The sequence below is a fragment of the Patella vulgata genome, chromosome 2, assembly GCF_932274485.2.
Source record: "Patella vulgata chromosome 2, xgPatVulg1.2, whole genome shotgun sequence".
NCBI classification, from domain to species: Eukaryota; Metazoa; Mollusca; class Gastropoda; family Patellidae; genus Patella; species Patella vulgata.
The window spans coordinates 73609810-73630793 of record NC_065880.2 but is presented as its reverse complement, the minus strand read 5'-3'; the positions used below and the strand labels follow the sequence as shown (position 1 = coordinate 73630793).

The window sequence follows — 20984 nt, the reverse complement described above, 5'->3', positions numbered from 1 at the left end:
CCCCCCCAATCAACAGAAGTCAATATATATATATACTATATTCATCTTTATTTGCTTGATAACATTGAGAGGACCCTCAATGAAACATCACTTTAATTAAAATAGTGATGAAATGGATTTTATAAACGCCCTATGTTATTAATTGCTAAATGCCACTCAATGAAGATAAGTCAATATACAAGGAAAGTAGACTGCATAAACTTCCTATTTCTAAGGAATCTTAATTAATGCACTGTAAGGACCCAAATATTCAACTCAATCAACCCAAATAAAAGCTATAAAGACAGTCTTAACGACAGTTTGTTACATTAACTCATTACTTTAATGGCCGTCACACTAACACTACCAATAATAAGATATGTATTTTTGATCAAAACATAAAATTCATTCCCTGTCATGCCATTCATTGATTTTATCTACGAATTTATTATTTCATATCTGAGCAAACAGTGACGTGGAGGACATTAACTATTAAGGCACCAAGATCAATGGATTCTGATTTTATCAAACACCCCAATTTGTAATAAAAATATTTCATTTCTGAAGAATGTAACTCTTACATAACCTTTCATAAAACCATCCAGGAATATTGACTTTCAAAAAGTGAAAAAAAAATAGTTTGTGCTCGTGAGGTATTCAAAGATATCTATGGTTGAGAAACTGATTGATTTTGGTTTCAAAAGATTTAAAAACATCCTTCCATCAAATCAATTTGTCAAGAATTGTATTTCTATAAAAAAAATATTACAGAAGAGAAACAAGATAAATTGAGTTTTTTGAGCTTAAACCCTTAAGTTAGTTTAGTTTTTACATTTTATTTAGACTTGTGAAATAAAATGGGTTATTGTAACATCACCCTCTAAACTAGGTCATTTTTAAACCAAACGAAAAGATATTGGGTTTAACGTCCTACTTTTCTTCACCGGCGGGGCTAATAAAGACGGGCATACGCCATGCAGAGAGCTTTGAGGGAAATTTTGCCAGGACAGCACACTACAACTTACTCTTATACAGAATTACAACTGTCAGGGATTCTTTTATGTCCATGCCAATGTGTACACGAATCCTCTGATTTTTGTCCCATGAACAACTAGACAGCTGTCCTTGTCAGGACCTCCATCCTGCAACACTGACATGTGAAAATCACGCCAGGAAATCCAGAAGAATTTTCTCGACCAATATCAGGAGCGAACCTGAGACCTCCAAACTAGCGGGCCAGATTCTTACTCACTGAGCCAACACAGCTCACAATTATTAAAACCACTTTGAAGAATTATCTAATCCTAAATTATTTCATTGACGACGTGAAGTTTAGTGGGTATCGAGAATATCAACCTCTTCGCCAGCGGCGAATCCAGGTGGGGGCCTCAGGGGTGGGATTTTTTTTTTAACATCAACTAAATTTGAACTAAATTCAATAAAAACATTTTTAATACCCAAAATAGATGAACCATTACTGTGTTGAACAATTGCTCCAGATCTTCAAATATACTAATTAATTTTTAAATTAAAACTATGAGGGTTCCTATAGCCTTCTTTTCATCTTCTCCTTATTCTCCTGTAAATTTTCCTGATGCACCTCAAAGAATTTTCACTAAAAGCAATCTAAACAAATTAAAGCCACTGTCAAACTTCATTCAGGAAATAATTCTTTCAAATTAATTAAATTGCTACTGGTTTGTTTTTTTATAAAAAAAAACAAAAAACATATTCAACAAAAAAGTTCAGAAATTTGTTAAGGTTTGCTGCAGACTTAATGAACAAATTCCTGGAATTAATGTTATGACAATTAGTCTGCTCTAGACTGTAGTATTCTACATCTTAATGGCACAACTTAATGGTTTTTTAAATTCTAAAAGTAGAAAATTTGTGTCCATTTGGGAAATTTGTCAAATGCTAATCTTGGAATTCATCAGACAGTTGAGCAAAGACAAAGACATTTTAATGGTTCAACCTACTAGATAAGAAAATTGAAAAAGTTTTTTTGCTAAAGAATTCAACTTTTGTTATAGAGTTTGGGTGGGAAGACATTTTGAAATGTTGTAATGATAAGCGATGTGGTAATCATTTATTGCTTTGGCATGGGGTTAAAGATGTTGTATTTCATCGACTGCCATAAGGACATGATAAAACCCATTTGACATCTACATAAAAAGCTTCATGACTTATCCTTCATCTGGTAACATTCTTTAACACATTAACAAATAGGAGCTGCCAGCAAACAATTTTGTGTAGATATATCTTAATGGAATTTTTTAATTAGAATTCCACGGTTTTGTAAAGAGAAACTTTTTTTTTTACGTATTTGACATTAAATAAACGCATTGCTTGCATCAGAACAAAGGAAATAAAATGAAATAGGGTTTAACGTCCTACTTTTCTGAACCAACCAAGCTAATACAATGTGCTAAGAGAGAAAACTGGCGACTTATCTTCATCAAATTCCAACTGCTCTCAGTTTTCTATCCCTTCCGAACGATAAGCCATTATTCCCTGCAAGGCCCTCTGCTGAAAATGCTGGAGGAACATTACTGACTAACACCTCTATTGTATCAGAGACCTGGCTAGTGAGTCAACGCCTTATCACAAAAGACAACCTAATTTTCAGCAATACATTCAAAGATTAAAACAGGAGTCCCACGACCTACCTTGATTGGACTTCCCCTCCATTTAATTGAGGTGGTGTATGTCCAGCATGACAAGAAGTAGCACTATCTACATGATGTTGTTGTTGAGGGGTGGTGGAAGGCGGTTGGTTAACTTGAGATTGTTCGGCCGATTTCTGTGCCGCTTGCTGTGTTTTCTGTTGTTGTTTGTATCTTGATAAACTAAAAAACAATCCTAATATGGCCTTCAAGTTACCTTCTTTTATATCTGAAATATACGAAGAAATTGCGTTGACATAAAACTATCTTTTGTTTCAATACCGATGATTTCAACAATCTGCTTTTTCAGAGATATCATAGTCATTATAACGTTCACTCTCCCTCTCAGATTTCTTCATTAGATCATTATTATTATTTCATTCAATTTTAAAGCACTACATTATCAGAATAGCTATAGCTATGCAATAGCGTGCAGAGGTATTGTAGTAATCAAGACTCTATGTATAAAGCCTAGTACAGAGAAATGTGAGAAAGGAAGACATTTTAAATTATGCAAAATCCAATGAAAAAAGTTTTTATTCTACTCTGGTCTTGCTTATATTAAAACATGGATCCATTTTAAATATGTAAAAACAGGCGAAGTAAACTTTTATTCTACTATATCCATATTCACACCAGCTTGTGAAGGGCAGCTTGTACAACAAATTTTAATTTGACTCCTAAATTTGATGCCCCATCTCAAATTGATGAGGTTGCCCCTCAGCATCTCCTCTCTTTCTAACCATATTTAAACTTTGATACATGCATGGTTCTACTGATATGATTATCTGAACATACAAGTCAGGTACGTACACTATCTGATGTTTATGTGTAATTCTTTCCAAAGTTTGGCACTGCTTATGGAAAATGTACAACTTAAAAACAAATTTCTCCAACATCTCGTTTATTTCTTTTATTTTATCTACTTTTAATTATTTGATAGTATGCTATATTAATTTAAATACAACAATTCTTACAGTCATAACAAATATAACAGTTAAAGACACATTATATAAGAGCTAAATCTGCCTATTGCAAGTCTCTATTTTGAATTCAAATGCTATATTAATTATTAATTAGACATTTATTCACAAGCCTATAATTAATTATCTAATGGGTGAGATTTAAACGGATTATTGATATAATTAAAAAATGGCTAAGCAGGGCTAAGTCTCGAATAACGAGTACCATTTTTACGATAATAAACAATATATACTACATCTTCCAACACCTATAACTCAGAATAAAGTAATTTGAAAGAAATTTTCAATATATTCCTTTTTATTATCTATTTTTCAACTATTATATTGAGAACTGTCAGCACTTTATCTAAATCTTACATAATGCATCTTTAACTTGATCTTTATGCAAATGAAGAAAAAGATTCTAATTTACGATGACATTTTTAAAATTAGAATTGAATTCTAGAGACTTGCTTAAGCAATGTAGGTTAATTTCATAAATATGGATAGAAAAAAAAAATTCAAATTAGGTTTGAATCCATAAAGTTATGATTTGTTGGGGTGATAGCATGTGTTGGTTATTAGAGATAATATAAACAGCAAGCCAATATAATAACTTGCAGCAGACGCGGATCTGGTCTTTATACCAGAATTACGCACAAGTTGGGGGTCTCATTAAGCATCTGAGTTTTTTCCCTTAAAAAATACAAATTTAGAAGTCATTTCTTGTTATAAGCAGTGATAATCATTGTAGCTACTGCATTTTAATAGACAAAAAAAAATCAGGACTAGATTTTTGTTTTGCCTGCATTTCAATACTATTTTCCTTTAACTATCACAATATTCATCAACTGTCTTCAATTCCTCAAATACAAATTAATATAGATCGGAGAGAGAGAGAAATGGGATTTAACGTCCACTCGACACAAACTAGGTCATTTCGGGACTAACATATGTTTTAATTTTATTTACATAATTCGCTTGCGCGTAGGGGTTTTTAGCAGTGGGAGGAAAACGGAGGACCCGGAGAAAACCCACGAGGTTGGACAGGCGACCCTACTCCTTGCCACGTACAACCACGCCAGTCGACTCAATGACAGACTTTATAATACAGCGCGCGCACGCTAACCATTCAGCCATCAAACCCCCCAATATAGATCGGATGATAACTTTTACCATTAGAGAGTTCACAACCCTCTATGAAGTGAAACAAGGGCCATAATTGTAGCAGTAATTAACAGTATTTTTTTAAATTTCAGTGGTGTCTTTGTCTCATGACAATATATGACTGCATTTCCATGTCAGTGTATGAAGAGCCAAAATATCTGGAATGTTGTTAACACATTCACAAGATGACATTGCTGTTTGCAAAATTTTGACATACATTATAGATGCATTATATATTCATAACTGTCCATTCAGAAGGCAAGAGCTATTAACTTTTGTTATTTTACAAGTGCTATGCATCATAAGCTAGTGAAGATGTCAATCTCTATAATTACAATCAATTAACATTTAATCTCACCTTTAGCACTGATGCCATCCACACTGACACCCAGACCAGACAGGAAGTTTAAACACGCATTGATGTTATCAACCTGAAATATACAATAATATAAAATATTAAATCATATTTAATATACAAACTAACATACTGTGGATACTCCTGAATAATAAATGTTAATGATCTATCAAGTCATTTAGTCTTCTGCAAATTGAAATCAGCTTAAAGCTTTGATCTGCTATCTCATTTACATGTGGCGGGGGGAGAGATAGAACAGCAACACTCCCTTAAAAGTGATGCAGATCAAGGCTGGACAGGCTGGTAAATCTGGGTAAATACCAGATCAAAAGCTGGTTTGAATTTTCTTAATTTACAACAGTTTAAGACTCAAATTCTTCATTATTTGATATCTACAACTAGTTCTTTTTTGGTTTAAAATTTTCACCTTAATAAAATTCCTTCCACTACAAACAAAGCAGAATTACAAAATCTTTAAGATTTATCCACCCAATTACCCGGCATACAGTCCACAATTTTACGGAACTGAAGAATAACGAATCTATATTTCTGCGCAGTCAGTGACCTCATACTGTCATTAGATGACTCAAGCCACTGGACAAGTCGTTCATTGTAACCAGTGACCATGAAGAAATCATAACGACTAAACTTAACTGGACGATATTACTACTAACGAGGACAATAACCGCTGCTAATCCATCCATAAGTTACGACTTAAATCAATCCAATTAGGCTCAGTTTGTCTTCTGTATTTGCTGATAAAATTTTATTAACATGGTGAAAGGTTGTTTGATCAAGTAACAATAACTTTCTAGACCTCGTAGAAATCATTGCGATTCCCAATTTATTCATATTGACCATTCGTCAATCATCACCGACTGATTCACAGACTCCAATTTGTTACATAAATATACAGTCATCATACAAATAAATAACATTACTTGCCGATAACAAATATTATATCTTGAATATGAAATTTGGTTATAAATTGTACAGAAAAGAAAATGAGAGAGAGAGAGAGAGAGAGAGAGAGTTTAACGTCCACTATGTTTTTTTCAGGGCTAGCAAAAGATTCCCCAGTCTGCCAGGACTGACATCATTATTGTGCCATCTATGAGAGAGAGAGAGAGAGAGAGAGAGAGAGAGAGAGTTTAACGTCCACTATTTTTTTTCAGGGCTAGCAAAAGATTCCCCAGTCTGCCAGGACTGACATCATTATTGTGCCATCTAAGTACCATGTATTCACTACATCAGTGTCTTAATGTACTAAAATTATAGTCATCTAGACACCTAATTCATTCCCCCATATAATAAGATCCATGAAAATACTTAGATTTTTCCTTGGGCTCCATTCTACACTAAGTAACGGATCTAATTATCCAGTGGTCACTTACGGTCACTCAATTGGTCATTAGTTTAAATCAGACAAACCCTTGGAACAAAAGATCTAATTAATACGCCACTGGTGGCCTTTGACCAGAGGAAGAATTTAACCGTTAATCGGTTTCCCTGTCATCCAATCGTAACTTCCGTTCCCTGGTGATTTGATGTACAAAGGTTAAAAGGTCAGATTGTATAGCTGCTGAAGACTTTCAGAAACTACACATGATCCAAATTTCATTTCTTTTTATTATATTTGTGACAGGCATCAATCATGAAATGAATTACAATGTTAATAATGTTTACAAATCCTGATTGTCATATAGTTAGCAATCTCATTGATAAATATTTGCCAAACTATCAGTAAGCTTTGATTGACGTTATTGGGGCAAATGTATGTGAAGAGTGACATACACTTCAAGGCATATCACAAATGTGAGGCATTCACGAAAGATCCTATTTCAGCTATATAACAAAATTCTTGATCTGAAAAGGAAAATGACCCTTTAAATCTTCTTATACATCTTTATTAAGGGTGGGGAGGGGGAGGGGGGTCTAACATGTGTGCTTCAGATCATTGACTCAAGTGGGCATGGTTTTAATCCCAAAGGACTAGCTACCTAGGGCTTTCTCCAGGTCCTCCGGTTTCCTCCCAAAGACCCCTAAGCGCTAAAAAATTTCTCCTTATTAAGAATACGACCTAATTTTTCTTTCTTTATTAAGAATACAACGTCAAACAAACAACCACCATAACTATTACCATTTTGATCAATCTGATAATGATAGGCACGCGGAAGATTATCTAATGCCACAGACCAAAAATAAACATTGTCCGCTTACAAACATCAACAAAATGCACTAGAGACCTAGCTCTGTCTATCCCTTTGTGGGTTGACAATTGGTTCACATAATGCTACTTCTCAGACGCGAAATTCTGAGCCAATTTCAATAAAACACTTTAAATCTCATGATATACAGAAATATCCCCAATTTACAGCTTACAGAAATCGGATAATTCACGTAAAGCTTAAATTATGGTTTATCAGCTTCGACCAACCTGTTAACTAAAAACATCAGACACTGTCTTAAATGGCACGCGTCAAAGAAATCAATCAAATTGGCTGTGAAATAAATGGAGCCGAAAGTTTATGAGGGATAAAACAGCCATTTATCGCCTTCAAACTAAATACCCGCTTTATCCGATACATACATATATCTTTAGTTCTTACACAAGTAAAGAAGTCTCCTGTGTCAGAGCTCATTTCTATAAATCTGACATCCCCAAAGAAATGGACAGAAACCCAGTGATTTATGGTACCGCGTAAATGAATATTTGACTTTGTTCATAGGATATTATCACAGCTGAAATGTCGTCTCAAGAAGAATTGTAATCTAATTTGCCTATAAAATTAGATCTCAAAATGTAGAAATATCTATTCGAACTTTCTGAGATGTGTTCTCCAACTTTAACAAATCATGGGGTCCAGGCTTAATTTTTATTTATCAAACGTACATTATATATAGGTCTATATTATGTACATTTTGGTCACAATCAATCCTCATGTTTGATACAATCCAGAGAAAGGTTGTCGTAGTTCAAAAATCAGAGGGTTCAGATTATTTAAAATACATTAAATATAATCTTACAATATGTAATTGGTAACATTCAATCCTCATGATTATTATGATCATGATTGAAATTATGATGGGATCCAGTCTTGATTTTGATTTTTGGACTAGGAACTAAATTTTTTCGGGGGGGGGGGGGGGGGGGGGGGGCGCAACACTCTTCAAGGAAACCTAATGGCTCTGCCAATTGAAGTAAGATCAGTATGAAAATTGGCAAGATTGTTCCTTGGACAATTGTACATCTACTGACAGCTTTTTGATATTATTACGTCATAATTCCAAGATGGTCGATGACGTCATGCTCGGTTTCGGGTCCATAGTACACTTGTACTTGTTTTATCAATAGAATATTTAAGTACATTATATATAGGCCAATAATATGTACTTGGTTACATTCAATTGTTACGATTGTTATGATCATATTGATTATTGGAAAAATAAAAAATTAATGATAATTCTAATTGAGAATGCTAGTGTAATAACATGGACAAGTGATAAAAATGAATAAGTTGTTTAGAAAATCTGCTAAAAAATCAAATGATCCTATTTAAAAACAACGGCACTTGTCCACATTAATTAGCATCCTCAATTGTCTTCCGGAAATTGAATCTGCAATACACCAGAAGGTAAATCGCTGATTAGTGTATGTGTTCTTGAAATAGAAATTAAGACAATTTAGACAAAGGACTCTAGTCTAAATACCATCATATGGAGCAGAATTCATAACATTATTCTAACTCTTATCCTAGTATATGTGTGTGCTAATACATGCTTATGTTGTGAATTCTGCTGAACATAAGTTGTCCTCCAGTCGTTCAAAGTCCTAAAGACAAAAAGGATGGAGGTATGAAATCAATAGATGTGGACTTCATGAGCTTGATATCCATGGATAGAAATAAGTTATGATTCAGTAGTTTACAGATGATTGTAACATAATAAAGATGGTGGTGTGAAATCAATAGAAAGTAAATTAAGGTGAGATTTGATAATTTTGGACCAATATATTTTTAGGTAAGCCTCCTTTATATTGCGTATGGTCTAAGCTATATTTGCCTTTTTTTGTATGGATATTGTGCCTTTAATAAAGTGTCACATTTTAACAATAGAACTAGAAATCATTCTTTATTTCATGGGTGTGTTAGTGGAAAATGTATCCATTGAAATCAATAATCAAGAGGATTGGAACAATCACACAATTACCCTGTACTATAACTTATCAAAATGTTTATAGGTACGTAAATACTTCTGATGACTCTTCCATTCAATAGAAGCCATATCAATTTATGGCTAAATGTCTGACCTTTTATTTTGGGAACAATTTGGATGTCTCTGTATGAAGAGCATGTAGCAATCCTTTATATTCAATGGCAGACATCAAGCATCAATAAAATCGTCTCGGTGAAAAACTTCATTTAGGAAAAATATCACGAAATTACTTAAATCTGCAGTCGACAATATATGTCTCTTTTTAATCTCATCTGTCTGAAAACTTTGACTCCTTTATCCAATCATTGACCTTCTATTGTCTGACTTTCGCCAATCAATGAAGACCTTTATACTGCTGTGAACCAATCAGTAATTACTTTGTATACACTTTAGGGTTGTCGCTGTCATCAACGTAAGTCACTGCTAATGAAAGCAGATATCAGGATTGATTTTAGTATTGTCCATCGGTATTTTTTCGGACAGATTCGATTGGAATCCCGCATGAAGATGAATTAAAGTAAAAGATAGATGTGTCTGGAGAGGAATTAATTTTCCCGCTCCGAACAATAAATCATCACGATATTCATCTATTTCTGGCAGTCATGATTTTAAAAATTGGGTTATTTCACCACTTACTCTATATCATAATCCACGTTAACTTAATGTAAGTGGATTTTGTCTTCCGATAAGACAGTTCAAAAAAGTTTATGACAATAATAACAGACTTTATATTTTCCTATGGAAATGAAATGAAATGTCATAGCACATAATGTCATTAGATTTTTGGTAGCACTACAAGCATGTATGGGAGAGAGAGAGAGAGAGAGAAATGGGGTTTAAGGTCCACTCGATACACACTAGGTCATTTGGGGACTAACATATGGTGTGATTTTATTTCAATAATTTGCTTGTATGTAGGGGTCTTTAGCAGTGGGAGGATCAGTTAAGAATCAGGAATAATTCAGGTTTTTGACTTTCCGCAACATTCTTATCTGTTGTGATTGTACTTAAGTCTTGATCGGTCATATCAATTTTAATTGTGAGCTAATAAAATTTTTATTAGCCATTTTAAGATTTTACCAAATTTACAGCAATTCTTATACCTGACAACTAATGGGAATAATAAAGTTGATTAATCATTCTTGAGGTGTGGGGGCAATTTTTATCAAATTTAATTTGCCATTTAATATAGTCTGATGGGATTAATAAAACTGACCAATTTCTTATAGTAAATTATGTCTGGCCTATATATATTTGACAACTAGAGATAAGTAAGGAAGTATAGATGTATAATGGTTCCTTAGTCAATACGATCTCCATTAGATTTGAGGGTGAAACTATCAAAAATTTTAGTTTATATATGTCTATCTTGAAGATTAAAGTTCATATATATATATATATGTGTGTGTGTGTGTGTGAGTAAAAAAAAAAGTTCCTTCAAAGCAAACTAGGTCATTTTGGGAGGAAACTGGACGATCTTACAGAAAACCCAGAGAGTTGGATCGACACCCTAACCCCTTGTCATATAGAATCTTGGATAAGTTTGTAGTGCAGGTATACCAAAAGAAACACCTTCAATCACACAGATAAGAGAAGATAAATTGTATTGCATAAAACATCCATGCGGGAGGGGGTGGGGGGCAGCTTTACATAAATCAAACTATTATAACAAACATACATGTACACAACACAGACCTGACAGGCATCACATTTTTTCTTAACCCCCAAAAAATTAGAAATTGTCAAACACACATAAAACAAGTTAACCACATGATCAGTGTCTATTGAAACAAAAAATGTGGAAACCATTTAAAAAAAGTCCCAATGTATCCAATTACATTTTCACTAGCATCAGTAACCACCTATCAAAACATTTTATACAGACTTGAATCTTATATTAGCTATTTCACAACAATTCTCTGTTTTTTTCTCCTACACCTCAAATGCATCGGGTAATTTAAGCTTTTGTTCCGACATGTGACAAAATACTTTTCAAATCAATGATTCAACTGGTTTCTGATATTTCAGGGATATGATATGCCATGACAAACATATTAAAATCACATTTTTTTTTCCAATTTAAATTGTTTTTCAAGATGTCATGAGTTTTCCAGACATATAGTCATTATTAAAAAAACGTCTGCACGTGTTGGCATATCATGTTCACAAAATCAAACAAGCTGCAGGCTTGAAAAAAAATGAAACTTTTAAAAAAAATGTCCAAAGTGGAATTCTGTCAGCTATGATCTGTCAAAATAAACTGAGACGAGTCAAAAATTACATGCATGGTTAAATCTTTTCATGTGCACCTGGACCAGAAAAACCAAGATTGTCTGTTGGAAGCACTGAATTGAAATCTTTACAACTATGAACATTTCATCACCTCAGCTGAGAATGTACATTTGTTGTCCTGGTAATCTAAAGAACTATTATTTTGAGACAGGAACTGATTCCCAAGCACTCCTCATCTTGTTGTCGTTCTTCTTGGTGACAACTCCCCATTCAAAAAAACCATAGGCTCTGCCATTTCAAGTATGGTCGACATGAAACATGGCATGCTTGAATCATTCAATAAAAATGATGGTGGCTCAGTGAATATATGGTGTTAGTTTACTAACCAGAAGGTTCTGGGTTCCACCTTGGTGTTGAGAGAGTTCATCAGATTTTGTCAGTGGTGCTGGTCGGATGGCCTGATAAAGAAAAGTGTGACGAGAAGCTGAGGTCCAACTGTGTACCCATTGGCATGAATGTACAATAACCCTTGACAAAATATTATCTTGGTTTAATTTCCCTGCATGCCACACTTTATGGTCCATACCCAACCTCAATAGCAAGTTTGGTGCCGAAAAGAAAGAGTTTTGACACCATTTCATTGGTTGTCTTACTTTTCTTACATCTCTTCAAACTGTTTCCACAGATAAGGGAGAAATCCTAACTTTGCCAGCTGCACCAACCATGGAAATACTGCTCGTATATATAAAATTGATACAGAAATAAACAAACTGTATAAGGGCTATACTATATACCGGAAAACACCGAAAAACTACCGAAAAACACCATGTTATACTGAATACCGGAAAACACTGGAAAAACACTAAATACCGGAAAACACACTAAATACCAGAATATCAGAAGCACCATCCAAGGAAGACCATCAGCGCCACAAACACCAAAAAACAGTGAAATCGCCTTTGTATATAAATCTAATGTATTGTATGTATTTTTAATAAAGCTAGGAAATATCACGAACTAATTTTTCATCATCCTAGGTCAGTGCTTATGTGGAGACTTAACCTCTCCCCCAAATTCTTAAACATAACCCACCGCTGGTCCCTCTGGAAAACACTGGAAAAACCTAACCCTAGCCCTAACTCACCGCAAACAGAGGACCAGGCTCTTTGTTACCTATTTAGGGTGTTTTCCGGTATTTAGTGTGTTTTCCGGTATTCAGTATAGCATGGTGTTTTCCGGTATATAGTATTGCCGCTGTATAATGTACCAAATTGCAGTTTGCCGTGTTTTTGTTTTTCTTACACCTGTTCCCCTTTTCCCAAATCCTGTTACCACTACTGTGCAGGCATACTGGGAAAGCCATTAAAAAGTTATGGATTTTGGCGCATTCTAGTGTTCAGTGCCTTGTCTTAAATACAGCGAACATCTAAAAGTTTACTTTAGACCTCTTGTTCTGGACAATTCCTGGAATTTGTGCCATTCACATTATTTGATATTATCTAATATTATCTCAGAAATGACTGTTAAAAAAATATATTACATGAAACAGAGTGTTTCAATTACATGAAGTATTTGAGTAAACTACTGTGTAATGTGTACAGAAGAAAAGATCTGTATGTGGTATAACAATAAAGATATTTGTAACAGATTGTACAATAAGTTGTTTAAAAGATTTCTGGTATTCTCCGTAATGGCTAAACCATGCATACTAAACTTTCAGGCCACACAGATGTTGCCTCATAAAAATTATCTTAATGATATCCCTACATATGTTGTAGTGTACGAATGAATTATGAATGAATAGATTTTTATACCTTGTGAATGAATGGAGTCTGATTTTCTTTCAGAGAAATTTCAAAGCACAGTTATCCATTGGACATCAGAAATCAAGGAAGAGAAATGAAATGGGGTACGTCTTCCTTTTCTGCATCAACTTGGCTAATGAAGACTGGTATGCACTGTGCTGTGGGGGGAATTTCCCTCAGACAGCTACCATGGCACTTCCAGCTACACTTCTTCAAATTTCAACTACCAAGGTTTTTGTCAGGTCCTTTATTCAGCATCACTGACTAGGGGAAACCAAACTGGAAAATCCCAAAGAACATTTTGGCAAACATGGGGATCAAACCTGTGACCGGGTTAGTGAACTAGCACCATACCCACTGAGTCTCCATCTAGTAAGGAGGTCATCTCATCAACATGGTACACTGTCCACCAATGTACTCTAGTGATAAAGGTGGCTGGATTGCTGATTTGACCATTGGGGATTTCCTACTTTGATTATACTGTTTTGTAACTGTTACTGATACATCAATTACCTAAATATGTGGTTGGTGTTTAATATCAATACCACCACAGCGTTGGCCAAGAAAGTTCCTCAGTGTTTTCCAGTGTGTTTTTTGCTTGTCAGTTGTTCGGATTGGAAACAAAATGAAACCCTTGACAGTTGGAATTCAAAATAAGAATAGGCTGGGGTGCCACTGCCTGAGATAAATTCCTTCCACAACACACTGAATGGTGTATACCCATCTTCAGTAGCTTGGAGCAGTAATGTAGGATGTTAAACCATATTTCATTTATTTAGTTTATGTTTTATATCTATGTTGTGGATACCACAGTTTGGTATCTCAACATACAGCATTAAGGCCTTCATGTGTCTTTACTGTTCAAGACGCTCCATAAAACAAGTCTAGTCATAATTAACAGACATGGTGCTTGTTATAGTCTTGTGCCCTCTACACTAATCAAATCAACTGCTTAATTATATTTACTCTAACAAACTTAATGATGTTGGAGTTACAGAAGGGGGATGAGGTTTGTCTAGAATAATTAACACTCACTGCCAGATGTCTTACAAATTTATGTAACGTTTTCTCTAACTTTCAGTTAAAATCAAAATAAAATAGGTTCAAGTTGCTACTTTGAAGAAAAAAAACACTTGCATCATCTGACAAATTATTCTTGCTGAAATCTCTTGTATTACATCTATGTATTGTTCTCAAACAAATCAGAATGATTAAAATAGTAAAGACAGGTTTTGTTGTCCCACAACTTGAGAAAGTTTTCACATTTTTTTCCTTCTCATAGTTGGATGTGATTTACAGCAACATACAATACCTCCTCTCTTTTGAGGAAGTTTTGAGGTGGCTCAGTGAGTATAGAGCTGGCTCACTATCCAGGGAGAGAGAGAGAGTAATGGGGTTTAACGTCCACTTGACACAAACTTGGTCATTTCGGGACTAACATATGGTTCAATTTTACTTCAATAATTTGTTTGCGCATAGGGGTCTTTTAAGCAGTGGGAGGAAACCAGAAGACCAAGAGAAAACCCACAAGGTTGTCATGTACAACCGGGTAATCGAATCCACGCCATCCAACCCCCTACCTCACTATCCTGGAGGTCTCGGGATCAATCCTGCTGTTATCCAACAAAGTTCCCAGAGATTTTCCAGACTGATTTTCTCCATGTCGAAAGTGCAGGATGGTGAAGCTGGCAAGGAAAAGAGTCTATTGTTCTGATGGGATTCAAGTTAAAGGACTTTGACAGAATTCTATGAATTGTAGGCAGAAACACTCATTTTCGGCTAAAATTACCCCATAGCCTGGTTGATACAATAAAACCCATTTTATTTCATTTTCCTCTTTTTACGGTATTATGATAGAGAAGGTCTGTTAAATTAGATGTTATACCGCTGTCAAAAAAAACACCAACCCAATGTGTATAAGAAAATACAGTTCTTAACTCTCTTTTTCATTTTCCTCTCTTTTGAGGTATTATGATAGTGAAGGTCTGTAAATTAGATGTTAACATTGTCAAAAAATAACCCAATGTGTATAAGAAAATACATTTCTTAACCCTCTCTTCCTATATTATAGAGATTCACGGCTTGAGACTATAACTAAATAATCATTGAATCATTGTAAGGGACAGAAATGTCAACCAAGAGAATCAATTTGATGCTATCCTGCAGATTCCAAATTACAGAAATCATCAAATTATTGACATGTCTGTAACACTTCATGAATATTCATGGTTGGATATATAACTGAGGTGAAAAGATACTGATAATATATACTAGGAAGTTGGAACAGTATTACTTAATGTCTCCGAAGACTCCATGTCTAGACATATCCATTCAACACATAATCCTATACACAACTATAATAATTACAATATTCTAAGAAAATTTGAAGAAATTATTCAATTATTCCCGAAACTATTCCCATCTATCTATAAATGTTGCTCATTATAACTAGCGATCACTGAATAATTACTACTTTTCTGTGTTACAGCCCGAGGCAGAAGTCTGGGAAACTTCTTCTGGAACAATTATAACTTATAATGATACAGTTTAAATTCTAACTGGATATAGTATCATTTTGTAGCAAAACAATTTGGCATTTATTTTGTTTTTTGATTTAAATTCTCATTCCAAATAGATATCAACATCTAAAAAGAGTAAAATTATTCAAGTAATGTTTTGGGAATTCAAAAAACAATTTTGAAAACAATTTATCTTTTTCAAAACAAAAATGTCTGAACCCATTGAATAAGTAAATAAACAGTTAAAAGTCAAATGTCATTGAGAAATTGACACAGTAGGAGTAGACAAAACAACAAATGTCTCCAATCACCAAAAGAAACTGTATCTTAAACCATCAGACGCCACACTCCTTCAATCGTAAATATTATGATAGATGATTCCATTTAATCAATAGCTAGCATCTTATTGGTCAAAGATCTATGCAGACGACAGTATCAATAGCTAAGGTCATGCTTATGCTTTCAAGGTCGTCTCAGGAGGTACTTTAATCAAAACATTAAGAGGTAATTTAGTGGAGTGGTACTGATGTCCCCATCGAACATGGAGATGATCAACGATAATAAATCGTGTTTACTTTGTTTCAGTTCATTCTGTTGTGATTTTTAACACCATCTGTGGTATTATATCATCTTCTTCTGTTTAAGGGATTAACTGTTAAGATAAAATTGTCTAGGAAAGAGAGTCTAAAATATGGTGCAGTTTTATATCAATAATTCGCTTGTGCATAGGGGTCTTTAGCAGTGAGAGGAAAGTGGAGAAGTTGGACAGTTAATCTTACTCCTTGTCAGATACAAGCTGGGAATGGAAACCATGCCACTTGACTCAATGACAGATCTTATAATCTAAAGCACATTCAGCCCCACCCCCATCCAGTTGTCAAAGAAGAAACACACTATCTTTGACTTCTTGAATTTGATTGATTCCTGTGATGAAAGTTTACATATCTTCAATCAGTCTTGTTTGAAAGACAATACGCAGTAGATTTTCAAGAAATTTAAAATGAACAAAAACAGAGAAACCAATCTGTTTTAGTTTTGTTGATCATGAAAATGAGTTCATAAAGAAAAATAGAGAAACTGATAAACTTTAAATTTTGTTGATCATGAAAATGTGTTTTATCAATCCATTGTTAATTTTGTCCCTCAACCACTGTTTTCCCCTCTCATCCCTTTACGGTTAACTCCAGCTGATCCTATTACAACATCAGTGTTGTAACAATTAAGAAGAGAAAAAGAGAATACTTGTGGGAAATTAAAAAATCCCATGCCAGGGATCCTAATTCTTTATAATTACTGTTCTCAAGGAGACAGATTCCATGGTTACGCCCATTTAATTCTTCAAAACCAACTTCTGATTTCAAGATGAAGTAAATTAACCCTACATTTCAATTTTTTAACTAAGAAATTTGACAGCCATTTTAACAAATTCTCTGTTCTTAAGTATGATCCAAACTTCCATTTCTTTCAAGGACTGTTTTTTCTCCTAAAGGCAATCCAATAATTCAATTTAATCAAAATGAGTAACTTAATTTCTAGAAACATTTTCCAAAGAACAAACCCATCATTATTTCTTTTGTCTTGGAGCACATGTGCATGTGATGCGTTTGCTGTTTTTTGACCCCCGTAATTTTCCAATCAATATTCCATGCTTGGTGACAAGAAGCACTTGAAGCAAGCAATCACAATTCTGATTTAGGCATTATTCAATTCCTTAAAAAAGTGCTTGTTTAACAGAAAGAATCAATTTAAAATGGTCAAATCAATTTAAAATACATTTCCATTTTGTCATCAACTATATATTTTTTTTGCCATGAAACTACAAATACAGATTTTCTTATAAGCTCGTAAATGTCCCAACAATTTATATTCATGCACAATGCAGTTGATTCAATTAAAGGAAATCAGCATTATTTCAAGAGGTCTGACTTTAAACCCCTAAAAAACATTAAACCCACTAAAGGTCCAATCAATAACTTTTAACTGTTTTTCTCAATTCCCTTAATTGCTCCCTTAATGTCCTTTTAATACAATGGAGAACAGCAATTGCGATCATTATTCAGGCAATTATTTTTTTGTTCAGCCATTTTGAACATCTAAATTGCATTAAATATAAAGATCTTGTGCTTATAATGATGTTATTGATACCCCTTAAAAAAAACCTTGAATTTATTCAAATGCAATTCCAAATTTACATAACAAAAAACAACACTGATTTTTTTTAGATGTGTCCTTGTGTTCTTTGTACAAGTTCACAAATGTAAATTCACATAAAAAAATATTGATTGAAATATATTTATGGTAATAATAACTTCAAAACGTCATTCAATAAAATTCTATCAAGTACTTTGTCTTTTATTAGATTCACAAATTAAATAAATGCATCCAAAAATTTTGATAGAGTTCTTTCTTAGGAAGATAAGTTGGACTGACTATATATAATGTATCAACAGATGCAGGAGATATAGACTAAGTTTATTAACTACAATATTTCAATGAGGTCACTCTGGCGGTTATCAAAGGTTGTGGTTAATAATCGCAGTGAATGATATCCATAAACTTGTCTGTATAATGGTTTCACTAAATATCGTTTTAAAGAGCATTTAGTAATGGACCACATTAAATTAAACAGAAGAGCTTAAAAAGGACAAGAGAATCATTGTAAAAATGTAGCTCCGATTAAAAAAACAGTAATTAATTTCTATAAACTCTTGTGTTTGATTTGAACATTTGAATATGTCAACGGGTTGGTGAAACTAAGATTTAAGTTACTATTACCCTTTTAATTTTTCATACCATTAATAATTCATATTGAATATAGATGATTTACAGTCGTCTGGAAGTCTGTACATCTGTCAAAACTGACGATTTACATCTGTACCTAAATACATGAATGACGCCAACAGTTTCTATTTTAATTGATTATCAATATCATCTAAATGATTACATCAGTGTAACCTTTCTATTAATTACAATAATACATGTATATTCTATTGTTTGAAACAATAATTGTCACTACACATGAAATGAAATAAATCCTACCTTTCTGCACCAAATGGATAATATTGAGTTAGAGCTAAATGCCCTTTAAAGGAGCTAAGTCTCTAACTCAATATTAAATAGTAATGGCGGATTCACAAATGATAAAATGATAATAAAAAAATGTGAAGAATGGGCTAATTAGGCGGAAACGATTGTCATTCAGTTTGGACTGTTCATGTATTTCACCCAACATAATTGATTACAAATTACAATTTTTTTTAAAAAAATGTAAATAATTTATTTTATATACATTTAAAATATAATGCTTTTAGACTCATTTGTGATTCCATAAAATAGAGCCATGCACCCTTTAAACAGAATATAATACAAAATGTCATTTTAGTTTTCCAAAGACAAGGTAAATCAACTATTGCTCTCAACAAAGAAAATAACTGGTCTAGAACTTGCATGAATTCTATTCTATTAATAATCTACTTATTGTGTAATACTGAATTAATTGGGAATTATTTGTCACATTAAACTTTCACATTTAGGTTTATTATATTTATTATAGAGAAACTGTCAGACATGTCATAGCATGGCATACTTTAATTACTGGCAACTGTAACTAGAATCTATAACACCTGTGATTAAGAAGGAATTAGATCTACCCGATGTTTCAATAAATCTTATAATGATATTAATTGTAGTAAATCTGCATTCAGTCGGGGATTACGCGGGAGAAAGGAGGTGAAGACATTATAATGTGATAAAAAATACGAGATCAAATCATAAAACATGAAGAAATTTTGAATTCTAATGATATCTAACTGGTTTCTGTCATGATTTTTAGATTGTTACACAATATAAATGAATTAAAATCTTTTATTCAATATGTTGCAACTATATGGATAAATGGATTCGGCACCACATTCCTTTTTTAATGGGGGATTGTGTGGTATTCTCTGCAATAACATGTATGCTAATCCTCTTATGCAAAACAAAATTAAGATGTCTGAGGAGAGAAATTCTTGACGCATGATTACTATTAGTGTTACATCATGTTCCAATTATTCCATATTTGTATCGTCAGGAACGCAAAATTTAAGAATGACATCGGAAACTGGTCTGACGTGCTTAGTCACACGAAAACTTAAAATTCTGTCATGACTACAAAGAAGACTATTTGATTCGCAGGGAAAAATATGACAGATCAATTTCACTCGAACAAAAGTTGAGATGTAAATTTGCGCAAAAAAAGAAAAAGAAAAGAATAATAATTTTTTTTAAATATCTTTGTCAATATGACCAAGACATGGAATCCTGGAGAAAAAATGTCAAAGATCAATCGTTAGCCGCCAAGGTTTGTTTGATTTTCATGGGACTCAATTAAAGACTGGCCAGAAATAAATGACAAGGGTCTGTGAATGTTTAATGTCACAACGACTGCCGTCGGCTATTTTGACATTTTCATGCAAATTCTCTATTGATTATATTTTGTCTTGTTCTTGAAATATGTGAATAAAATTCTTTAGATTATAAAATAACGGCTGTATCTGAAACATTGGCGTGCACAGATTTGGTGATGTCCACGGCCAGACCCTTGATTCTATGACCCCAAAACTCAAATATAGGGCTTGGTTCTCAAAAAACGTGAGAATGGAAGACATCTTAAGATGAAATAAACTATTTATTCAAATTAAGAAGGGCAGTGTCAGTACAACAAAGTTAACAGTGATAACTTCAAATTTAAAAAAATTTAATTTCATTTGCACTATCTTATTGGAAGCAACCTGAAATGGATGCTCGGGGCCATTGCCCCATGATCCGAAGGGGCTTAACCATGCATAAATTTAAGAGACAATTCAGACAATTAAATGTTATTAGGATCATTGACAACAATTGAGGCTACATGTAGAACATCATAACATCTTAGTCCATTTGGAGATAGACAAAAAGGATTTAACGATCACTCGACACAAACTAGGTCATTTAGAACTAAAATGTTACAGTTTTAATTCAATAATTCGACTCGGAGAAAACACACAAGTTCCCATCATTGTCATGCACAAACTTGCGATCTAAACCACGCTAGCTAGACTCAA

The 20984-nt window shown here is 33.6% G+C and overlaps 1 protein-coding gene across 1 annotated transcript in view; it reads right to left on the bottom strand.

Annotated features, from left to right (window-relative positions):
- LOC126811771 (neuron navigator 2) overlaps window positions 1-20984 on the bottom strand; it is a 341849-nt gene that overhangs the window by 154652 nt on the left and 166213 nt on the right. The window contains exons 4-5 of the mRNA XM_056098693.1: window positions 5133-5205; window positions 2649-2874 (exon numbers count right to left, since the gene is read on the bottom strand). Coding sequence (XP_055954668.1) covers window positions 2649-2874; window positions 5133-5205 — 299 coding nt within the window. The remainder of the gene's footprint in view (window positions 1-2648; window positions 2875-5132; window positions 5206-20984) is intronic.